A 20537-nucleotide genomic window follows, 5' to 3' on the forward strand; every position below is an offset into this window, starting at 1 on the left:
GAACAAGGCAGTCGTGGGCAGAGGGGTCAGGCCCAGTTTAATACACAGAACAAGTTAATTCACAGCAGAGGCAGGCAATAAAGGAGACTCGTTTACAAGGGGGGGGCATGCCTGGATTGGGGGAGACCCCCCCCCAAGCCCACCACCTCCCCCACTTGCAGTCTCAATTTCCCTTTTTTTTTAAAACCCGAACAACAAACACACACAACCACAAGAAACAACCACGCCCCCTCGCTACCCCCAAAATGGCCAGCGAGGGTGGCAGGGGGCAGCCCGGCCTGGCCGGTGGGGAACTGGAGCAGGGGAAGGAGGAAAAACTAGTCTGTTGCAGAGTCTGTGCTTCTCATTCCAGCAGGCGCTGGGCAGGGGCCCGCCTGGCCCCCCCAGCCGATGCCCACCAGCCACGGCAGGCCCCAGCCAAGGCAGGCACAGAGCGGCAGGGCGGGGCTCTCAGGGAGGGAGCAGGAGCGGAGTTCAAAACCATGGTTCACGTCATGCAGTATCCACGGTGGGCACCAAGAGGGGGCGAGGGTGGACACCACACCCACCTGCCCTGGGCACAAGGGGGGAATGGTGCCCACTTGGGGTGAGGAGGTGGGACAGCTGCAACTCCAGAAACTGGGTGGGGGGGCTGCTAGGCAGGAAGCTGGCTTAGACTGGTGCCCAGTGGATGTGCTCAGCAGTGCCCCCTCCGCCCAGCCAGGCCTTATAGGACTCTTTGTATATATTAATTTCTTTTTTCTTTTTTTTTTCTTCTTTTTTTTTTTTTACTTTTTGACTTTTTCTTTAGAAAAACGCTGTGTCCGTGCCTCGGGCTGGCATCTACCACCCCTCATGCCCGCCCAGAGGCGGGGTATGGCTTTGAGGGGAGCAGAACCCCCTGGTGCCCATTTGCCAAGGGATGGGGAAGGAGAGGAAGGGAGAGGGGCCCTGCTGGGCCCACCAACCCACAGGGCAAATATTCCACTTGCACAGAGGGAAGGGGGTGCCCCAGCCCGCTCTCGGGCTCCCCCTCTCCCCCTCCCACTGTGGAGCACTGAGGGCGGGGAGAGCATGGAGGAGCTCGGGAAGCACCACCCCAGAGGTCCAGGTGCGCCAGAGCCAGGCCTAGGTGAGGGTGATGTAGGCAGAGGCCTTCTCTTTCAGGTGCCGAAGACAGAGGTGACAACTCCAGCTCCCTGGGGGCGGGGGGGGGGGGAGGGGGGGATAGAGACAGGGAGTTAGGCCCAGGTCCCAGAAGGGCTGGCCCACCTCCCTCCCAACCAGCAGATACAGTCCCACAGTCCTTGGTCTTCACCAGCAGGAGGACAATTTTCAACCCACCCCCCACCCCACCCCATGCGGTGCCCACCTCTTCTCTCACCTTCCGGGGGCTCCGCCATGGGGGGACTCAGGCAGTACATGTGGTAACCCCGATCGCAGTCGTCACAAAACAGCAGCTGGTCCTGGGGGGTGAGACCCGCCCAGCTGGCACCCTGGGGGCACGGGCACCAGAAACCGGGGTGGGGGGGCTGGGGCAGGGGTAGGTCCCAGGGGCTGGGGAAGGTGAGCCCTCCCACGAGAAGGGGCTCCGAGAAGGTCTTTGAAGAACCCAGCTTGGCCCAGCAGAACACCCCTGTGGTCTGCCCATTTGCAGCTCCTAGTCTGCGTTTTATAGATTCCGTGGAACACTTAAAAGGACACCCAGATGGTCTGATACCGGCTCTGGAAGCCGCGCATGTGGGCTCGGGTCCCAGCTCTACTATTTGCCTAGCTGGGTGACCTCGGGCAAGTCAGTTCCCCTCTCTGAGCTCGGGTCCTCTGTGAAGCGGGGGCAGGAGCACCTACCTCCGAGGGTGGTTGGGAGGAGTCAGAGAGCTGAAGAGCATAAGTGCTAAGTGCCGGGCTCAGTTAATGCACACTACCAATAACAATAGTACCGGTTACTAGTGCTCCCCGGGGCGGGGCTCCGGGGAGAGGCTCTAGGCCCCGCTGGCAAAGGCGGCGGAGGCGCGGGGTCGGGGGCCGCCTGGGGGCGCGGCCGGGGGCGGCGCGCACTCACGTCGTTCTCCGAGGTGCCGCACAGGCTGCACGACTTGCACTCGATGCACTGCCAGCGGTAGGTGCGCACGGCCGCGGTCATGTTCACCGTAAACTGTAAACATGAGGGGTGTCCTGGGGGCCGAGGGGCAGGGGTGCGGTTAGGGGCCATCATGCCCCTGGGGGCCGCTGAGCCCCGGGGAGGAGATGGCTCGCCCCCCCACCCTTGGCTCCGAAGGCGCACTGCCCCGACTCCGCCCCGCTCACGGTGCCGGGCGTCCACAGGCTACCGCTTCCGTGGCCACCAGGCTCCTACCCAGCCACCATGGTAACCACATTCTGCTCCCCAGAACACCATGGCAACCGCATTCCATTACCCACAGTGCTGTGGCAACCACTTTCTACCACCCACAACACCCGGGCAGCCACGTTCTGTTAACCACTGTGCTGAGGCAGCCACATTCCATTACCCACAGCAGAATGGCCAACAGGTTCTGTGAACCACAGTAACGTGGCAACCACAGTCTCCCAGCCACGGTGCCATGGCAACTGCCTGCCACAGTGGGGTCCCCACGCTCCGGGTTCCCTGCAGCCCAAGCCCATTACCCAGGACACCACAGCAACCAAACTCTCTCTGACACTGCTTAGCGATGCCCGCCCACTGGCCGTCCCACTGCCCTGGTGCAGAGACCCCCTCAGCCACTACCCCTGGTGCCACAACACTTACAAGCCACAATACCCAGTATACCCAGTCGCCATGACAACCGTATCGCACTCCCGGTAATACCATGACAACCCCAAGTCTTTACCCGCTGTGTTAAGGCAACCACAGTCTATTACCTACAAGCCCACCCTGGGAAACCACATTCTGTGAACCACAAGTCCATGGCCAGTGCCGTCGGTTATCCACAGTACCCAGACAGTGGCCATCCATCTTGGATGGCCATCCATCCATCCATCTCACTATCACAGTCCACTACCCACAATGCCTCGGTGACCAGCTTTCATTACCCCTTGTGCCATGACAAGCACAGACCACTACTAGCAATGCCATGACCAACACCTCCCGTTATTCCCAGAGCCTCTCTGGCCCCCTCAGTTTCCCACAGTCCTCAGCCATGGAGTCCACTCCACCAGCTCTGAGTCCTGTCCCCCCACCCCCAGCCACATTTCTCTGCCTCCCACCCTCCAGATCTGGATTCCTGGGGTGCCCTCCACCCCGGCCCCCAGCAAGCTCGGGTAGGGGTATCACCTGATCGCCCACAGTCAGCACAGGAGATGAGGTCCTCGGGACACCCCGTCTTCTTGGAGCCACCCAGGCAGAAGTCACAGTAGCCGTTGGGGATGACAGTGCCGTCAGGCGCCTTCTTGGCTGAAAGACAGCAGCAGGCAGGGGTTGACGCAGACAGGCAGGGGCACCTAGTCAAAGGCTGCTGTGGAAGTCGGGGCAGAGGGAGGCGTCCCTACCTGTGTGTTTCCTCTGTGCCTCAGGGACCCAGGCCAATTCTTTGTAAAACTCTGGGGTTGGGGGGACAGAGAGAGGGGCTCTCACCATAGGCAAGGCTCCACCCTGCCCCCAGCCTCAGCCCCAGGGGTGGACCCCTTTTTCCAGGCATGGGGGAGGTAAGGAGAGAGAGTAGCTGCCCCCAAGCTGTGGCCAGGAGCAGGACAGAGTCGGGGGCCCAAACAGTTCTCATCAGGAACCCCGAACTCTCTGAGGACAACTCACGCATCCTCTTTCTTAGGTAAAAGTGCAAATATCAGCTTTCGGAAGAGCCCCCTGCTTCCCCATTCACACAGTTCTACCAGACAAACCAGTGCTGCCTGAGCCCCAACTAGATAAAAAGTGGGTACACCACTGGCCAAGATCTGGCATGGAGACTGACGGACATTCACAAGAAAAATCCTGAACACAGAGGTGCCTGGGGTGGAGTGGGGACGGCATGAAGGGACTGCCCTCTCCCACCAGGAGATGGGTGGGAAGACAGTCTCTCCACTGGCAGAGGCTTCCCCGAGCCCTCCCCCACCCCTCAGCTGTCAGGGCTAGCATGGGATTGGCATGAGCGGGCGCCGAGGGCTTGCAGGCCACAGACCCTGCCCCTCAGCCAAAGCTTAGCGGAGAAGGGAGAAAGGGAGGCAGGGAGGGAGGGGAGTCATCTATCACCCCCCTCCCCAAGCTCTAATTGAAACAATAAATCAGACCCAGAAATATTATGCCCGGCCGGGAGCGAGGGAGAGATGGTTGGTTGCCATGGCAACCCCAGAGCCAGCATCCCCATGGTCGGTGGGGGGAGGGGACCGCTGAGCTGGAGATTTTCCAGAAATGTCTAATGTGCCCCCTCCCTCCCAGGCTCCTCAGCCCCCACTCCCAGGGTCCCTCACTACCCCACAGCCCGCCTGCCTGCTCACGTTTATGGTTGTTTTTCCGGTGGAAGGGCAGGGCGTGGCGCTCGGCGTTCTCCTCCCCCTCCTCCTCAGCCAGGTGGGTGTGGGTGTAGTGGTAGCTGAGCCCTGGCCGGTTCTTATACCGTTTCCCACAGACTGGAGAGCGAGCAGGGAGGGCCTGTCAGCCCTCCCAGCCCAAGCGGCCTCCACCCTGGCCTCGGGGATCACGCCTCCCCCCTCTGCCAGAGGCCTAAGCATCCCCTCCCACCGGGCTCTAGAACGGGAGGGAGGGGGCCGGCAGGGGAGAGGTCTCTAGGCCCCACTCTCTCTCTTTCCCCCTCTTCAGAAGGACTCACTATCACAGACATACGGCTTGTCTCGGTCCTCCAGGGAAGCGGTGTCCTGGCGTTTCCGGAGACCCCCGATGCCGTATGCCTGGAGGGAAGAGTTGGGGACAGGGGCAAAGAAAGGGAGGGAACTGAAAGAGCTTTCATCATTTGAGCCCGAAAGGTGAACCACTTCCTAACCATGAGCCCCGACATTTCTGAGGTTCTGTTTCCTCATCTGTAGCGTGGGCATAAAGGTGGTCTAACCCACTGCACAACCTCTGTTTTGCAAATGGCTTAACAATATCCAGGCCTCAGTTTGCTCCTCTGTAAAATGGGTATACAAGCCTACACACACACATACACACACACACACACACACACACACACACACACACACACCTTGGGCAGCTCTGGGGATTAAATGAGGTCAAACTGGGGCAAGGCCTGACCACTGTGCATGCTCAGTACACGGGATCTGTCACTGAAGAGCGGGGTGATGGAGAAAAACGGGAGGGGCGGTTAATACCTTTCCTTTAGCCCTGTTCTTCCTCCTGGGAATGTCATCCTCCAAGTCTTCCACCTCGAGATCATGTGGAAACTCCAGCAGTTGCTGTTTCTGGGGACCAGGAGAAGGGAGATTGAGGTCAAGAAAATGAGGAACGCTGTCCTGCTTTGTGGGGGTTGTGGACACAGCTGGAGACTGGGGGGAGCAGGACAAGTCAGGAGGTCTTCCAAAAAGAGATGCGGTGTGGAAGGATGGAGACTTAGGATGCCCAAGCCCTAGGGTGCCAGGGGCGATTGCAGAGCAGGGCCAGGGTGGGCCGGGGCAGGTGGCTGGGGGTGAGAAGGCAGCCGGAGCCTGAGGGGCGGTCCCACCTGGCAGTCCATAATGGTCTCCTCCTCCTTCAACTCAATCTTCTTCTCCCCTGTCTCAGCACACAGTAGCGCCTCAAGGACTGGCCCTTCCGGGAGGCCGCCCTCCTTCTTCAGGGGTGCCTCACAATCTGGGGACAAGGCCATGGTGGGGTCAAGTGGGGAAATTGCCCCTGGAGGATTCTTCAAACAGCCCAAGTCGGGGAACCATGCCCTTCGCTTCAGGAAAGAGGCTTTCCCACACTCGACCAGCAACAAGACCCAAAGCTGCAATCGTACATACTGGGAAGAATGCTGAGACCCTGGGAGAGACCGAGCCAGACCCTCAGACCCGCTCAGACCCACGCAGAAGGAGACACGGCCAGACCCTCACTCACACCTGGGTGCAGATGGAGAGGCACAGATACTCCACCAGGATGCACATGGGAGATACAGACCGATCATCTTGAGACAGCCAGACACACAAAGGAAGAGATACACCGAGACGCGTGGAGGAAACACATCCAAGCCCTTGGATACACCCGGAGACAATCAGAAAGAGCCATTAAACCATCAGCTGTCCCTAGATCCCCATGAGGAAGACAGCCAGACCCTACCCTACACCTGGACGCACAGCGGGGAGAGACAGACATTCCTAGAGAGGATCACTCAAATGGATACATGTGGACATACACAGGGGAGACACACAGTCCCTCTGAGGCAGACAGACACACCCAGAAAGACACAGCCAGATGGACACTTCAATACACCTGGACCCACACAGACCCTTGGATACACCTGGACAGGGGAAGAGAAAGAGCCAGTGACTCTGACAGTCCTGGTCACATCCAAGAAGTAAGGAAGCCCCACGCTCTGGCTGCACCAGCACTCGTGGGCAGAAATACACCTAATACACCAGCCACTAGGGGAAGAGATTCTCCCAGCCGTTCCAAGGCATCTGGACACTCAAAGGAAGAGACAGCCAGACACCCTGATACACCCAGACACAAGACACACTCAGCAACAGCTGGACACTCTGACCAGACACACACAAGACTAAGTAAACCCTCAAGTTCTCTTGGAAACACCTAGAAAGAGACACAGACACTTAGATACACTCCACTACAGATGGAAAGACACTGACACGTCCAGACACATGCAGGCGCCCATAGGAAGAAATACAGCCAGACGCTGACACATCCCAGCTCACCGGGGAAGATACGCCTCAACACACGTAACAGATACCACTCTGCGCCCCTGATACACCTGGGCCCAAGTAGGAAAAGATCCAGTCCAAGTGCAAAGCCCAGTCGCTCAGGGAAAACCGCAGAAGGTCTGAGCTACACCCAGACACACACCTGCAGACACTCGCTCGGAGGGAAATAAAGGCAAACGCTCGGATCCACACTGGCGTCATCACACGCTTATCAGCGTGCGCTAGGGACACCGACGGGGCCACCCCAGGCACAGGATGAAGCTCCACCCACCGATCTTGTACTCGCAGGGCCGGAGTCTGGGGTCCTCCAGGATGTTGAGTCTCCGTTTCTTTCTCCAACAGCGCGCGGGGTACGTGTAGATCTGTCCGGGGGCCAAACCTGGAGTGAGAAGGGCAAAGGGCCGTGAGAACACGGAAGACGGCCGCAAAGCCGCCGCCCCGCCCCTCCCCGCCCCCGTCCTCCCGGCCGGTACCAGGGCCGCGGTGGGTCTTTTCCATCCAGATGTAGCAGTTGTTCTGAGCCACGCCGGTCTGCGAGTCGAGGAAGGGCAGGCGCAGGCTGCGCTCGGCGCACAGGCGCGCGTTGTAGCTGCGACAGTGCTCAATGGCCTCGCGGTAGAAGTCCTCGCCTAGGCTGCGAGGGGGCGAGTGAGCGGGCGAGTGGCTGTCAGCAAGGGCAGGAGCGCCTGCTCGCCCAGCACCCCTCCCTCAGCGCGCCCCTCAGGAATGGGTGCGCCGACTCCCCCAACCTCACCTCTCCCCTCCTGGCGTTCCTGGACTCGGGAGCCCCCAACCGAGGGCCCAAGCAGGGCTGGAGCCACCGAGTAAGATACACACAGTATAGAAACAGACCAAAATGCTCCAGGACCCATCCATACATGCACATATCAAAATACACAACACAACCAAACCACACAGGATTCTCGCACAAAGAGAGACATATCCCAAAACTCACAAAGGAAAACCGGACAAATCCCACATATATGCACACACAAGTATCTACTGAGAAAACACAAACATCGTGGTCACCTAGTGTAGGAACAGACACATCATACATATATCCATGCAATACACATCACATATCCAAAGACACACAACATAAACAAAGCACCCGCACAAAGACACACAACATGAGCACAGATCACACACACAGCACTATACACACACACACACACACACACACATCCAAAGACACACAGAGATACACAAATATTATGAGAAGAATGTTAAACTACCCACACACGCACTTACATACCCTAAGATACAACACAAACAAAACACACGCGCACACACAATATCCAGACACACTATACAAAGAAATCACACAGATTCACACAGGACACACACGCACACAATCACAAAGATACATAATATAGAAACCAACATCTAAAACACCACATATTCACACAAAGATGCACACAGACAACACAGAAACAGACAAATCCACCCATAGTCACACAAAATTTTACACATAAATACGTCCATACCTACAAATCAAACACAGAACACAAATGATGCAGTTTCAGAGGACATGTGCACACACTCAAAGACCCAAATATCCAAAGATACCTAGCGTAGTCTAAAATAAATTAAACACATCCACACACATTAAAAACAAACAAACAAACAAACAAACAAGTGACACACACTCCACATGCCAAGACAAAGGTAGTGTGGGCTTCACTCAAGTTTACCAAGGCTCCCGCACCCCCAGGCCATTTCACTCTCTCCCCAACCCAGGGGGTCGCGGGGCGGGACATGACCCCCTTCCCCCGAAAAGGACCCGAAGAGGACTCCGAGTTCCCCGCACCCTCCGCTCCTCCAGGAGCAGCGCATCGGACACCGTTCTTGCCAGAGACCCACAGTCACACACATTCGCACCCCCGCGCAGCACGGCCCACGGTGACAGCCCCCCAGACACCCCATCGGCCCCACCCCCGGCCGCCACACACACACACACACGCCCGCGCAGACCCGCCCGCGCGCCCTCTCCCGCCTCCCGCTGGCCCGCAGCACCTCAGGGGGCCGGGGATGACCGTGGCCATCTTGCTCCCCGGGTCCTGCCCCCAGCAGGTCCCCGCCGGGTCGGTCCTCCCAGCGCTCGGGCGGGCGCTGAGGCCGCCCATCCATTCATTCCCGCGGGGCGGGAGCACCCGGGCCACAGCCAATCACGACGGCAGGGCGGGCCCGCCCGGGCCATGCTGGGAGTGGTAGTCCCGGGCCTGGGGGCCGGCGGGACCCCGAGGGGAAGGGGGCGCAGAGGTGCGGCCCAGGGAGCGCGCACGGTCACTCACACGCGCCCGCTCTTACGCGCATCCAGTGTCCCGGGCATCCACTCACATATGCACACCTGGACTCGCACACACCCCCGTACGGCAGTTTACACACACATTCACACGTATACTCACAGCCTCCCACGCAGACTCACGCACACTTCCCTCCCACACCTTCACAGACTCACATACATTTACACTCACACAAACACTTCGATGCCATGAGACTTAGAGATACCTCAGAGGTGCCCACACAAACGTCCCCACCGGCGTGCCTGCACTTGACAGGCTGACACCTCTCCCTCCCCCATCCCCAGCCCTCAGCTCCCGAGAACCCTAGCTGTCCCACTAGGGCAGTCACTCTCACAGTGACCCCGCCCTGCTCCAGCCCGTCCTTCCGCAGGCCTGGTAGCACAATGCTGGCAAGGAGCAGGAGCCGCACCTTGGGGGTTCAAATCCTGGCTCTGCAACTTGCTGGCCATGTGGCCTTGGGCAAATGACTTAACTTTCTGGGCCTCAGTTTCCTCATCTGTAAAATGAGGATCACACCTCACTGGATTGTTGTAAGGACTAAATGAGTAAATATGCATAAAGTGTTTTTATTTTTTTTCCCCCATGCCCAGCGTGGAGCCCACCCTCTGTGAAATCCAGACCTGAGTTGAGATCAAGAATCCAACGCTTAAGGGACTCAGCCACCGAGGCACCCCCATAAAGGTAAAAGGCACCCTTTTAAAAGGTACCTGGCAGGTAGTAGACGTTCAGTAAATTCACTCCACAAAGAGGATCTGATATGCAGTAAGATGTAAAATGGCGATAGCCAACCATTACTAGAAAGAATAATGCCTGGCACATAATAGATGCTCAATCCGTTTTTGCCGAATGAGTAAATAAACATACTGAGTGGCCGCCATGTGCCAGAAGTTCTAAGTACTTCGACAGGAGTTAACTCCTACAGTCCTCACAATGACCCTCCGAGGCGATGCTATTTTTATCCCCATTTTCCAGAAAAGGAATCAGTGACAGAGGGAGGTGAAATTACATGCCCTCACCCTCTGGCGACTGTTTGAAGGTGGGACTAAGGATTATCCACTCACCTAGGTATCTGTACCCAAGTGAGGTTTACCTCCTTCTTTCTCCCACTGTCACCCACACATACTGTACCCTAAGGGATCCCCAGACAGACAGCGAGCTGACCCACCAGGCCACACCAGCACTCACCTGGAACACCCCCTCCAAAGTTTGTGTTCAAGTTTGAGCCCCCGCATGGATAAAAACGCCCACAAATGTCCTTGTCCACCAGGGGGCTCTCCAGCAGACAGAGAAGCAGACTAGGCTTCACCTCTTTTGTCACTTGATGCCTCCACCTACCTTCAATGTCTTCCATACTTATCACTTGTAAACACACACACACACACACACACACACACTCACTCACTCACTCCTAGTCTTAGACCCCTTCCACAAACTCTCCCTGATCTCCCCCAGGTAAGGCCTTGACCCCTCCCCCATTCTCAACAGGACACAGTGGGTCTTGGCTTCACATCTGGCCTAGAGTAGGTGGCAAGGGGAGTAAGTCAGGGACGCCCGGTACCCCCATGTCCACGCTCCTATACTGGCCACCCCATACCTCACCAGCAGAAAGCCCTGCCCCTCCGCCCATCCGCTCAGCTCTGAGAGTGCCCTTGCCACCTTCCTCTCACACCTCCCACCACCCTCACAGGTCCCCCAGCACATTACACTTGCTCCCCACACCTCCAGCCTCAGACACCCCAGCTCACTCCTGCCCCACCCCAGAACACTTACAGCAATTCGATCAGTTTGGAGCCTGAGTGTAGAATATACTCCATCACCTCCCTGGAGGCCCTTGTCCAGCAGTACGATTGACCCGCAGACACAAGCTGTCACTTCCCTCCCTTCCCTCTCCCCTAGTCGCCTTCACAGATCCCTCTCCCACACCTGAACTCCCCTGCCGAAGCAGTCCTCCTAGCCTCACTGCCTAGCCTCATCACTGCAGACCCTCAGAAGATGAGAGCAGAGAAGGACACCGGCACTCCCACCCCAACCTTATTCAGGCCCCTGCAGTTCCCTACACGGAAAGTGGGCCCCATGAGAAATCAATATTGATACTATGACTACTAATTAGTACATTTAGTGAGGGTCAGGCTCTGTACCAAGTGCTTTACAAAGATTACAACAGCCTCTTGAGGTCATAGGCACTGTTATGATTCCCCATTACACAGGTGGTAATACTGAGGCTCTGGAGGAGGGGGATGGGGGGTGTGAATTAATTGCTCAAGGTGAGGTTTGAAACCAGGTAGTCAGAACCCCTAGGCCTGCTCAGTCCACTCTCCCACTCCCAAGGGGATTTGGCTCTCACATTCTTTCAGGAGCCAGTTCCTACCCTCAACCCTCAACCCTGCAGACCTCTCCAACAGTGAGAGCTAAGAAGGGCAAATAAGGGCGCAGGCACTCCCACCCCAGCGCTGCCTCTGGCCTCCTCCAAGAGGTCTGGGCCAGGGTCAGAGGGAGGGGGCCAGAATGCCAGTAGACACACCACCAACCTGCATAGGAACCCTGTCCCAGCCAGGAGACACATCTGTCTGTGTGTAAGACAGAGTGAGAGGGAAGCAGAAGGGTGTCACCATCACACACCTCCTCACACTGACCCCAGCTCGGCACACACGCCCTGTAAGCTCTCTGGCTCACCGCAAAGCCACACGTGTAGGCGCGTGCCTATTAACCCCCGACCCCCTCCTCTCCCAACAGCCTGCCCCCGCCACCTCGCCCAAACCAGAAACTACTGGGGGCCTTGGGTGCAGCCCACAGACACAGCTCTTGGGAGGGTGGGGGGCACTCCCGGTCCCTTCCTCCTCCCCACCCACGAGCACCGGTTGCTCAAGGTCAAGACGGCGAGCGCAAGGGGTTCGGGGAAGGGGGATTGGGGGGGAGGTCGCCCCAGCCCCTTTGTGCGGCGCCGCGGGCGTTCGCCCTCCGCCTCCTCCCCCAGGCCCGGGAGGAGGGGGAGGGGAGTGCCGCGCTCGCCAGCCTAGGAGGGAGGGCGGGAACGGCCGCGCGCCTGTCACTCTGAGCCCGCTGTCACCGCTGGAGGAAAGGGGGTGGGGAGCGCTGGGACCCGGGAGTCCGGGATCCCGAAGAGGGAGCGAGAGAGAGAGAGAGAGAGAGAGATGGAAAGAGAGAGAAGAAGAGAGGTGGACAGAGCGAGGGGTGGCTAGGAGAGGGGAGGGATGGGACAGGGCTGGGCTCGAACCCAGGCGTCCAGGTTCCCAGCCACCGGGCCCAGGAGGAAGCTAACGCTCGGAGGAGGGACGCGGACAGGCAGAAAGGGAGGGAATCCCCCGAGATTGAGGGCGCTGCCAGCATCCTCTCCCGAGGCATCCGGTCCCCAAGGGGATGAGAGATGCTCTCGATAGATGCCTATGGGCGGGGAGAGGGAGCGATCCCACGGTCTAAGCTGACCTGGGCGTCGGAGCTTCCAGGTCCTGAAGACCTGGGGAGGAAAAAGGGGAGACAGGATCCCCGACGTCTCAGCTCCCACCCTGCGGCCGCGCGGGCCGAGGTCCCCGGAGAAAGAGAGGGGAAAGAGAAAGGTGTTCTGATGAGAGGAAAGAGGGTGGTGAAGACCCCGGAGACCGAGGTCTGGACTTAGGCTTCCGTACTCCCAGCTCTATGCCGGGGCAGGCCCGGCGCCCCCGGAGACGCGGAGGAGGAGAGATGGAGGAGGAGGAGAGGGAAGCCCCTACCCCCACTCTGGGTGGGGAAACGGCCTCCGCCACCCCCCAGCCCGCGCCACATTCCTTCACTGACAGCGACAAAGAAGAGACGCCCCCGCGACCCTGAAGGGGCTCCCGCCCCCAACCCCAGGGAACAACAAGGGGCGGCGGGTCCCCCAGGGATGGCGGGGGCGCTCTGGGGGCCCCCATTAAACTACCTTCCGCGCGCTGCATCCCCTTCCCCAGCGAGGGCGGGGGAAGGGCCGGGGGTGGGGGGCGGGATGGAGGGACGTGGACGGCGGGGACACTCACGACTTGAGCGGGTTCTGAATGGCGGTGGCCATGGCCCGCTCGGCTGGGCCGCCTCCGGCCCGGGGCGCTGCTGCCGCCGCGCGCGGGCCCAGCCCGGCCTGCGCCGCCCGCTCTGCCGCCCAGCGCGCTACGATTTCATTCATTCTTGGGGCTGCGGCGCGAGCCGAGCGGGGCGGGCCGGGGGCGGGGCTCGGCCAATCCCCGCACCTCCCGGCGCACGACGGGACGTGGAGTCTAGGGGCGCGCGGCGGCGCCCGAGGGCGCCCCCGGCCGGACTACACGTCCCAGGGGGCGCCGGGAGGACCACGCGCCCATTGGCTGCTGAGGATACAGGGCGGGGCTGGGCTCGTCCCAGAGCATCCTTTCCTCCTCCCTGAGGGTTCTCCTTTCCCATCTCGGGCTCTCCATCCTCCAGGAACCGCGGGCGTGGGAGCAGGTGGTCCCTGGCCTCTGGGTCTCCCCAGGGTATGTGGATGACCCCAGGATCTGTGTGTATTCTTGTCTATGCTTGCTGGTCTGGGTGTCTCTTCTGTGTAAGCCAGCGTGTAAACAAGCACAGGGGTTAATCACTGCCTTTGTTCACTTATTCAGTGCCTGCCAGGTGCCAGGCACTCTTCTACATACTGTGGCATACAGCAGAGACCAACAAAGTCACTGCCCTCAAGGAGCTGACCTTTTCATGGAGAAAAACTGATAGGTGATAAAGAAGAAAGCAAATAGACAAAAGCATTTTAGAGAATTATGAATGCTACAAAGTGGCTTCTCTGAGGAGGTGGCATTTGAGCTGAGACCTGAGAAGTTCCAGCCAGGCAATAGGAGGGGAGAGGGAGCGAGCTTTGACAAGTGCAAAGATCAGCAAGAAAGCTGGTATGACTGGAGCAGAGTGAGTGAGGGGAGAGACAAGGTTGGGGAGAGAGCAAGGACCCAGATCATGTAGAGCCTTGTAGGACATTAGAAAGAAAATGGATTTTGTTCTAAGTGCAATCAATCATTGGCTCTCTTCTTTTACACACACACACACACACACACACACACACACACACACACCAAGCCCATCAGCAAATCCTATTATCTCTACATTCACAAAACAGATCCAGGATGCATCTAGTCTTCTCCCTTCACAGCCTCTACCTGGTACCGTCCGCATTGTCTCCTGCCTGGACAGCTCCAGGTCTATTCTGCCCACAGCCTCCAGAGTGGGCTATCGAAAACACATGGCATCACAATGCTCTCTGGCTCAAAACCTCCAGTGGCTTCTTTCACAATTGGAATAAAATGCAAAATCCTCCCTCAGCCCTCGAGGCCCTACTTGATCCCCTCCCCAACCCTCATCAGATTTCCGAACTCATCTCCCTCTTTCCTTCCCTTGGCTGACTTTGCTCCAGCCACACTGGCCTCCTCCCTGTTCAAGATTCCAGTCCCATGTCAGCCACAGGATCTTTGCACTTACTCTTCTCTTTGCCTAGAATGTTCCTCCCCCAGATATCCACATGGCTCCATCCCTCACTTTATTCAGGTTCCTGATTAAATGTCACCTCCTCAGATCCAGCCTCAGCTAAAATAGCATCCCCCATAACCCTGTCCTCTCAAATGCCTTTTCTTCCAACACGTATCACAGTTTGTTATCGTGTAATAGATCTATTTAGTTGTTTGACTTATTGTCTGTTTCCACCCATTAGAATATAAGCTCTGTGAGGGCAGGCATTGTTGCCCTGTCCACTGCTGTCTTCCCAGTGCCTAGAACAGGGCCTGAAAAGTGGTAGGTGCTCAGTAATTATTTGTTGAACAAATGAGTGGATCAACCAGACGTTATGCTCCGTGTCTCTCCCCACCGTCTAGCTCTGAGCCATGCAACCAGCAGAACAGAGAGTAAGGTGGGCTCCAGACTGTGCCCTCCCACACAGAGACACTTGCACACCCTGAAGGGGATGCTGTATTAAGGAGACTCCCCCCACCCCAGCAGAGGGCTGGAGCCAAAGACAAAGAGAAGGAGAGGTTCACAGGCACATTCACTCCTTTCTCAAGTATTACGGTCCCCAGCTCTGTGCAGGCATGCTTGACACAGTTGTGCTGGCTCTGCCTTGGGCTCGTAAGCGCACAGCCCGGTGGGATAACAAACCCATCCGCACACAATGACAACCAAGAGTGGATGAAGCACAAGCAGAGGGGCCAAGGCTGGGACAGGGAAGCACAGGAACAGTGGGAGCCCAGAGGAGGCTCCTGCCCCTGGCTGTGAGTCAGGGAGGGGCTTTTTGGAGGAGATTCCACGGGAATCCTTTCGAGTCCTGACCCCTTGCCCTCTCTAGACATGGGGCAATTGTCTGTTCTGACATCTTGGGGGCCTGATGCCCGATCTTGCTGTCACGCAAGTGTTGGGAACGAACACTGATCCTGGAAGTCCCAGCCTTTGGTCACTTCTCCTAACCCTGGAGCCCAAGGATATGGCCGGTAGAGGGCGCTATGGCCCCAGTCTTTGTCCACACAGGCAGTTCTGAATCCTCAGACCTGGACAGATTCCCTGCTGGCAGTGGGGCCACTAGTGGAGACACTGGTCCACCCACCCTGGCCTCAGACCCTGTCCGGCACCTGGTCACTGGTGTTTGACACCCTACCCCAGAAGCCCTGTAGAATCGCTAGGACATCCTCTGTTCCAGACCCCTGGGGGCTTCACCTGGGCCTCTGAGGGAGACACCTTTGCTAACCTCCCACCCCACATCCCTCTCTTCGCCACTAATCTTCAGAGTATACAGCCCTCCCCTAAGCCTCCCTTGGGATGTTCACACATGACCTTCCGAAGTCTGACCAGACGGGGATATTGAAGTACGAAGGGGGTGAGGTTGGGGATCACGCAACACCAGGGCAACAGCAATGATGATTAATAAGAGTCACACCAGTGGTTTAGCTCTTCCTGTGTGTCAGGACCTGGACTGGGCTTTTTAGGTTCTATATCCCTGAATCATACTGCCCACCCTCAGGAGGCAGGACTGGTCCTCAGCACGACAAGCAACTTAGGCTCAGAGGGACAATACCTTCACCAAGAGCCCCATCAGGGCAGGGAGAGCTAGCATTTGAACCCAGGTCTGACTGAGAAGCTAACCTCGCCTTTCCACCCTGTGCTACTCTGAGAGGGAGCTTACTCACTTCCCGGGTCAGAATCCACTCAGGTCTTCTGTGAAAATTCCACCCCCCCCAAAACACCCCAGTCCTAGAGATTCAGGGTGTCTGAAAACAGACCCCAGAATCTATCCTTAGTAAGCCCCCACATCTTTCTAATGACCTCAAGGCATGAGAACCACTGGGTTAGTGTTTGAGGACAAACACAGAAAGAAGAAACAAAATGCTGTTGAAGGGAAAGTTACCAAGCACTGGGGTGCGGTGGGGTGGGGGAGCGGGGGTCATATCACAAGCCACACAGCCAAGAGTGGATGGCGTGGGCTCTGTGGGCCAATGTCCTGTGTTCCCTGTAGCTCTGCAGGAACCTCCTTCATCTTTCCGGAACTTTTGTTTTCTCATCTGCAAAACAGGTGTAATAGTTGCAACTTCCCAGGTGTGTGGGGAGGATGCTGTGGGTCCATGTGAAGCACTTAGAACAGCGCCTGGCACACTTTAGCACGTGTTAATGTGATCCTTACATCATAAATGCCTGTGGCTGAACACTGACCGTGCACCTCACCCGGGCTGTGGTTTTACATATATAATCCCAACAGCCTAGTGGGATGGGCATGATTCCATCCCCTCCCCCTCCCCCAGAGGGGTGGTCTCTGGTGGGGGATCACAAATAAATCCCAAAGCCTGGACTTGAACTTGGGTGCCGACCCCAAAGCAACCTGTGTGCTGCCCGGACGGGCTGGCTATGGGGAGAGTCCTGGTCACTGAGCAGTCTTCCCCCTGCCGGTGCCCAGTCATGTGACCCTCACAGCAATCCTGAGACTGAGGACAAGGTCAGACCACATCAGGTAGGACCTTAAAACCCTGGGGTGAGGAAGCCAGTGGTACATTCTAAGCACGATCTAACACTGTCCTAGAAAGATCCCCACGGTTTCGGGGGGCAGGAGCACAGAGAATGGGGAGGGCACAGTGGCTCCAGTGGAAGGAGGGGGCAGAGCAGGGGTGAGGAGGGGATGAGAAGTGACAGAACGTGACCACTGTGACAGATGACTACAGACTCAGTAGCTTTAGACGACAGAAATGTCTTCTCCTACACTCCTGGAGGCCAGAAGTCTGAAATCAGTATCACTGGGGGTGAAATCAAGGTGTGGATAGGGCCCCCCTCCTTCTGGAGGCGCTGGGAGAGCATCGGGTCTGCGCCTTTCCCAGCATCTGGTGGCTGACCGCTTTCCTTGGCTTGTGACCGCCCACTCTCCAGCCTTCAAGGCCGGTATCTTCAAATCTTTCTCTGCTCGTCTTCACATCACTTTGTCGTCTGTGTCAAATTTCCCTCTGCCTCTCTCTCTCTCTTTTAAAAATTTTTTTTTTAAGATTTTATTCATTCATTTGAGAGAGAGAGAGAACACAAGCAGGGGGAGCTGCAGAGGAAGAGGGAGAAGCAGCCTCCCCGCTGAGCAGGGAGCCCAACTTGGGGCTCCATCCCAGGACCCTGGGATCATGACCTGAGCCGAAGGCAGTTGCTCAACTGACTGAGCCACCCAAGCGCCCTCTCTTCTTCTCTCTTATAAGGACCCTTATAATTACATTGGACACTCCAGCAGAGTGTTCCCCACCTTAAGACCCTTAACTTAATCACATTAGCAAAGTCCCTTCTGCCATGTAAGGTAACATAGTCCCAGGTTCTGGGGATTAGAACACAGACATTTTGGGGGCCATTTTTCTGCCTACCACAGTACCCTATTGAAAATGGCAATCTTCCCCCTTCCTAGAACTTCCAGTCTCTTTGCTATGATTAATTTTTTCTCCGTTTAATTTTTCCCATGATTCTTGGGGCGCCTGGCTGCCTCAGTCAGTAGAGCATGGGACTCTTGATCTTGGGGTTGTGAGTTCTAGCCCCACGCTGGGTGTGGAGATTACTTAAAAATAAAAATCCTTTAAAAAAATCTGAAAAAAATTTCCCCATTATCCTTATCACCTTCTAATATATAATGCACTTATTTACGATATTGTTTATTGCCTGTTCTGCCCTGATTAAGCTCCTGATGTAACCTGGTCCCTGGAACAGTGACAGCCGTAGAGCAGGTGCTCAGAAATTTCTGTGACTGAATGAATGGATTACTCTCCAGAAGCCTGGCCCCTGATCCACTCCCACCTGCGGTGCATGGGGGCCCTATTTCCCCAGGCCTAGGCTACCCAGTTTATCCAGTTCACTTACCATGCATTACCACATACTTCATCCATGCTTTCTGGTCCTTTCTGTTGGTCAATGCCACTGCTACTCCTGCCAACACTTGTTATCATCCAGCTTTCTAACTTTTGCCTCATGAATAAGTGTTAACTGATATCTCACTGTTGTTCTATTTTTATTTTTTTAAGATTTTTATTTTTAAGTAATCTCTGCCCCCAACATGGGGCTCGAACTGACCACACCATTCTACTGACTGAGCCAGCCAGACACCCCTCTCGGTGTTGTTTTAATTTGCTTCTTTCAGATTACTATTGATAATTCCTTGCATATTTTCCTACCCGGGATGTTTTTGTTCTGTTTGTTTTTGGTGTGAACTTTTTTTTTTAAATTCAAGTATAATTAACATACAGTGTTATATTAGTTTCAAGTATACAACGTAATGATTCAACAATTCTATACATTTCTCAGTACTTAGATATGTGTACTCTTAATCCCCTTTTTTTTTTAATTAAGGGTTTTGGGGGGGCGCCTGGGTGGCTCAGTTGTTAAGCGTCTGCCTTCGGCTCAGGGCGTGATCCTGGCGTTCTGGGATCGAGCCCCACATCAGGCTCCTCCGCTGGGAGCCTGCTTCTTCCTCTCCCACTCGCCCTGCTTGTGTTCCCTCTCTTGCTGGCTGTCTCTCTCTGTCAAATAAATAAATAAAATCTTTTTAAAAATTAATAAAATAAATAAATTAAGGGTTTTTGGGACGCCTGGGTGGCTCAGTCAGTTAAGCGTCTGCCTTTGGCTCAGGTCAAGATCCCGGGGTCGTGGGATCAAGTCCCGCGTTGGGCTCCCTGCTCAGCAGGAAGCCTGCTTCTCTCTCTCCCTCTGCCGCTCCTCCTGCTTGTGCGCTCCCTCCCTCGGTCAAATAACTAAATAAATAATCTTTTTAAAAAATAAAATAAATGAAGGGTTTCTGTAAGTTTGATTTATTTATGAGAGAGAAAGAGCAAGAGCAGGGAGGAGGGGGAGAGGGACAAACGGATTCCCGGATTCCCCACTGAGTGTGGAGCCCGACAAGGGACTCAGTCCCAGGACCCTGAGATCATGACCTGAGACAAAAGCAGACACTTAACCGACTGAGCCACCCAGGCACCCCCCAATTAAGTTTTTAATTTTAATTCCAGTATAGTTAACATACGGTGTTATGGTACTTTCCGGCTACAATCTAGTGATTCTCCAATTCTGTACCTTAGTCCGTGCTCATCAAGATCAGCGTCAGGGGTGTTATCTTTTGGCGTCGATTTGCAAGAGTTCCCTGTAGCTTCTGAATTGTAATCATTCATCAGTTGTAGATGTTGTAAATATCGTCCCTCATTCTGCCCATTAAACATTAGCTTCATCTATGAGGCTGTTCCTTGGACAGAACTCTTAATTTTGACATGATCAAATTCATCAAATTCTTTCACCTTACAGTTTATCATCTTGAAGTTTTGTTTCAGAAGTCCTTCCCGTCCTGCCGCACCCCACCCCCACCCCATAGGTCACTGTTCCTGTGATCACTGGCTGTTTAACCAACTCTGCCACATTTAGTGGCATAAAACAGCATTGTTTATTACATTTATTTCTCATGGTTCTCAGTGACAGGGCTCAGCTGAGCACTTCTCACTTGGGGTCTCTCATGCCATTGCAGCCAGGTGGCATCTAGGGCTGGGGTCCTCTCTCTCCACGCTTCTTCACACGTGTGGGTTTTTTTGTTTGTTTGTTTGTTTGTTTTTATTTTGTTTTCTGGCTGTCTGAACACAAAACCCCTCCATGTCTGTATGGCTTCCTCACAACATGGCAGCTGGCTTCCAGGACCAGGCATACCAAGAGAATCCAGCTGAAGCTTTTTCTGACCTAGCCTCTGAAGTCACTGTTATAGGGCACCTGGGTGGCTCAGTTGGTTAAGCGTCTGCCTTCTGCTCAGGTTATGATCCCAGGGTCCTGGGATCAAGTCCCACGTCAGGCTTCCATGCTCAGCAGGGAGCCTGCTTGTGCCCCCCCAATGCGTGCACACTCTCTCAAATGAATAAATAAATAAATAAATAAAATCTTCAAAAAAAAAGAAGTAACTGTTATGAACTGAATGTTTGTGTGTCC

At 55.8% G+C, this 20537-nt stretch overlaps 1 protein-coding gene across 4 annotated transcripts; it reads right to left on the reverse strand.

The window, feature by feature from the left end:
- Window positions 1-766: 766 nt before the first annotated feature.
- On the reverse strand, window positions 767-13191 carry DPF1 (double PHD fingers 1). Of its 4 annotated transcripts, none has more exons than XM_044378212.2 (12): window positions 13118-13191; window positions 7275-7435; window positions 7073-7180; window positions 5610-5737; window positions 5260-5349; window positions 4761-4839; window positions 4429-4560; window positions 3487-3537; window positions 3272-3391; window positions 2042-2154; window positions 1364-1445; window positions 767-1178 (listed from the first exon to the last, which is right to left on the reverse strand). In XM_044378212.2, the coding sequence occupies exons 1-12, from the start codon at window positions 13147-13149 to the stop codon at window positions 1108-1110; spliced, it is 1167 nt and encodes a 388-aa protein (XP_044234147.1). In that variant the 5' UTR covers window positions 13150-13191; the 3' UTR covers window positions 767-1107. The 4 variants fall into 4 exon arrangements, with proteins under 4 accessions (XP_044234147.1, XP_057170130.1, XP_026338194.2 ...); XM_057314147.1 differs by having other exon boundaries at window positions 1364-1475; XM_026482409.3 differs by lacking the exon at window positions 13118-13191 and adding an exon at window positions 8818-8894.
- Between the last annotated feature and the right edge of the window lie 7346 nt (window positions 13192-20537).

The sequence above is a fragment of the Ursus arctos genome, unplaced genomic scaffold, assembly GCF_023065955.2.
Source record: "Ursus arctos isolate Adak ecotype North America unplaced genomic scaffold, UrsArc2.0 scaffold_19, whole genome shotgun sequence".
Lineage (NCBI taxonomy): Eukaryota > Metazoa > Chordata > Mammalia > Carnivora > Ursidae > Ursus > Ursus arctos.

Bases quoted from the DNA above. Each gene is read 5' to 3' on its own strand.
- DPF1 (XM_057314147.1), bottom strand. From the start codon at position 13,149: ATGGCCACCGCCATTCAGAACCCGCTCAAGTC. The intron at 7,181-7,274 runs GTACCGGCCGGG...TTCTCACTCCAG, and splicing joins AAAGACCCACCGCGGCCCTG to GTTTGGCCCCCGGACAGATC. The intron at 2,155-3,271 runs GTGATACCCCTA...CTCGGCCCCCAG, and splicing joins TGCTGACTGTGGGCGATCAG to GACACCCCTCATGTTTACAG.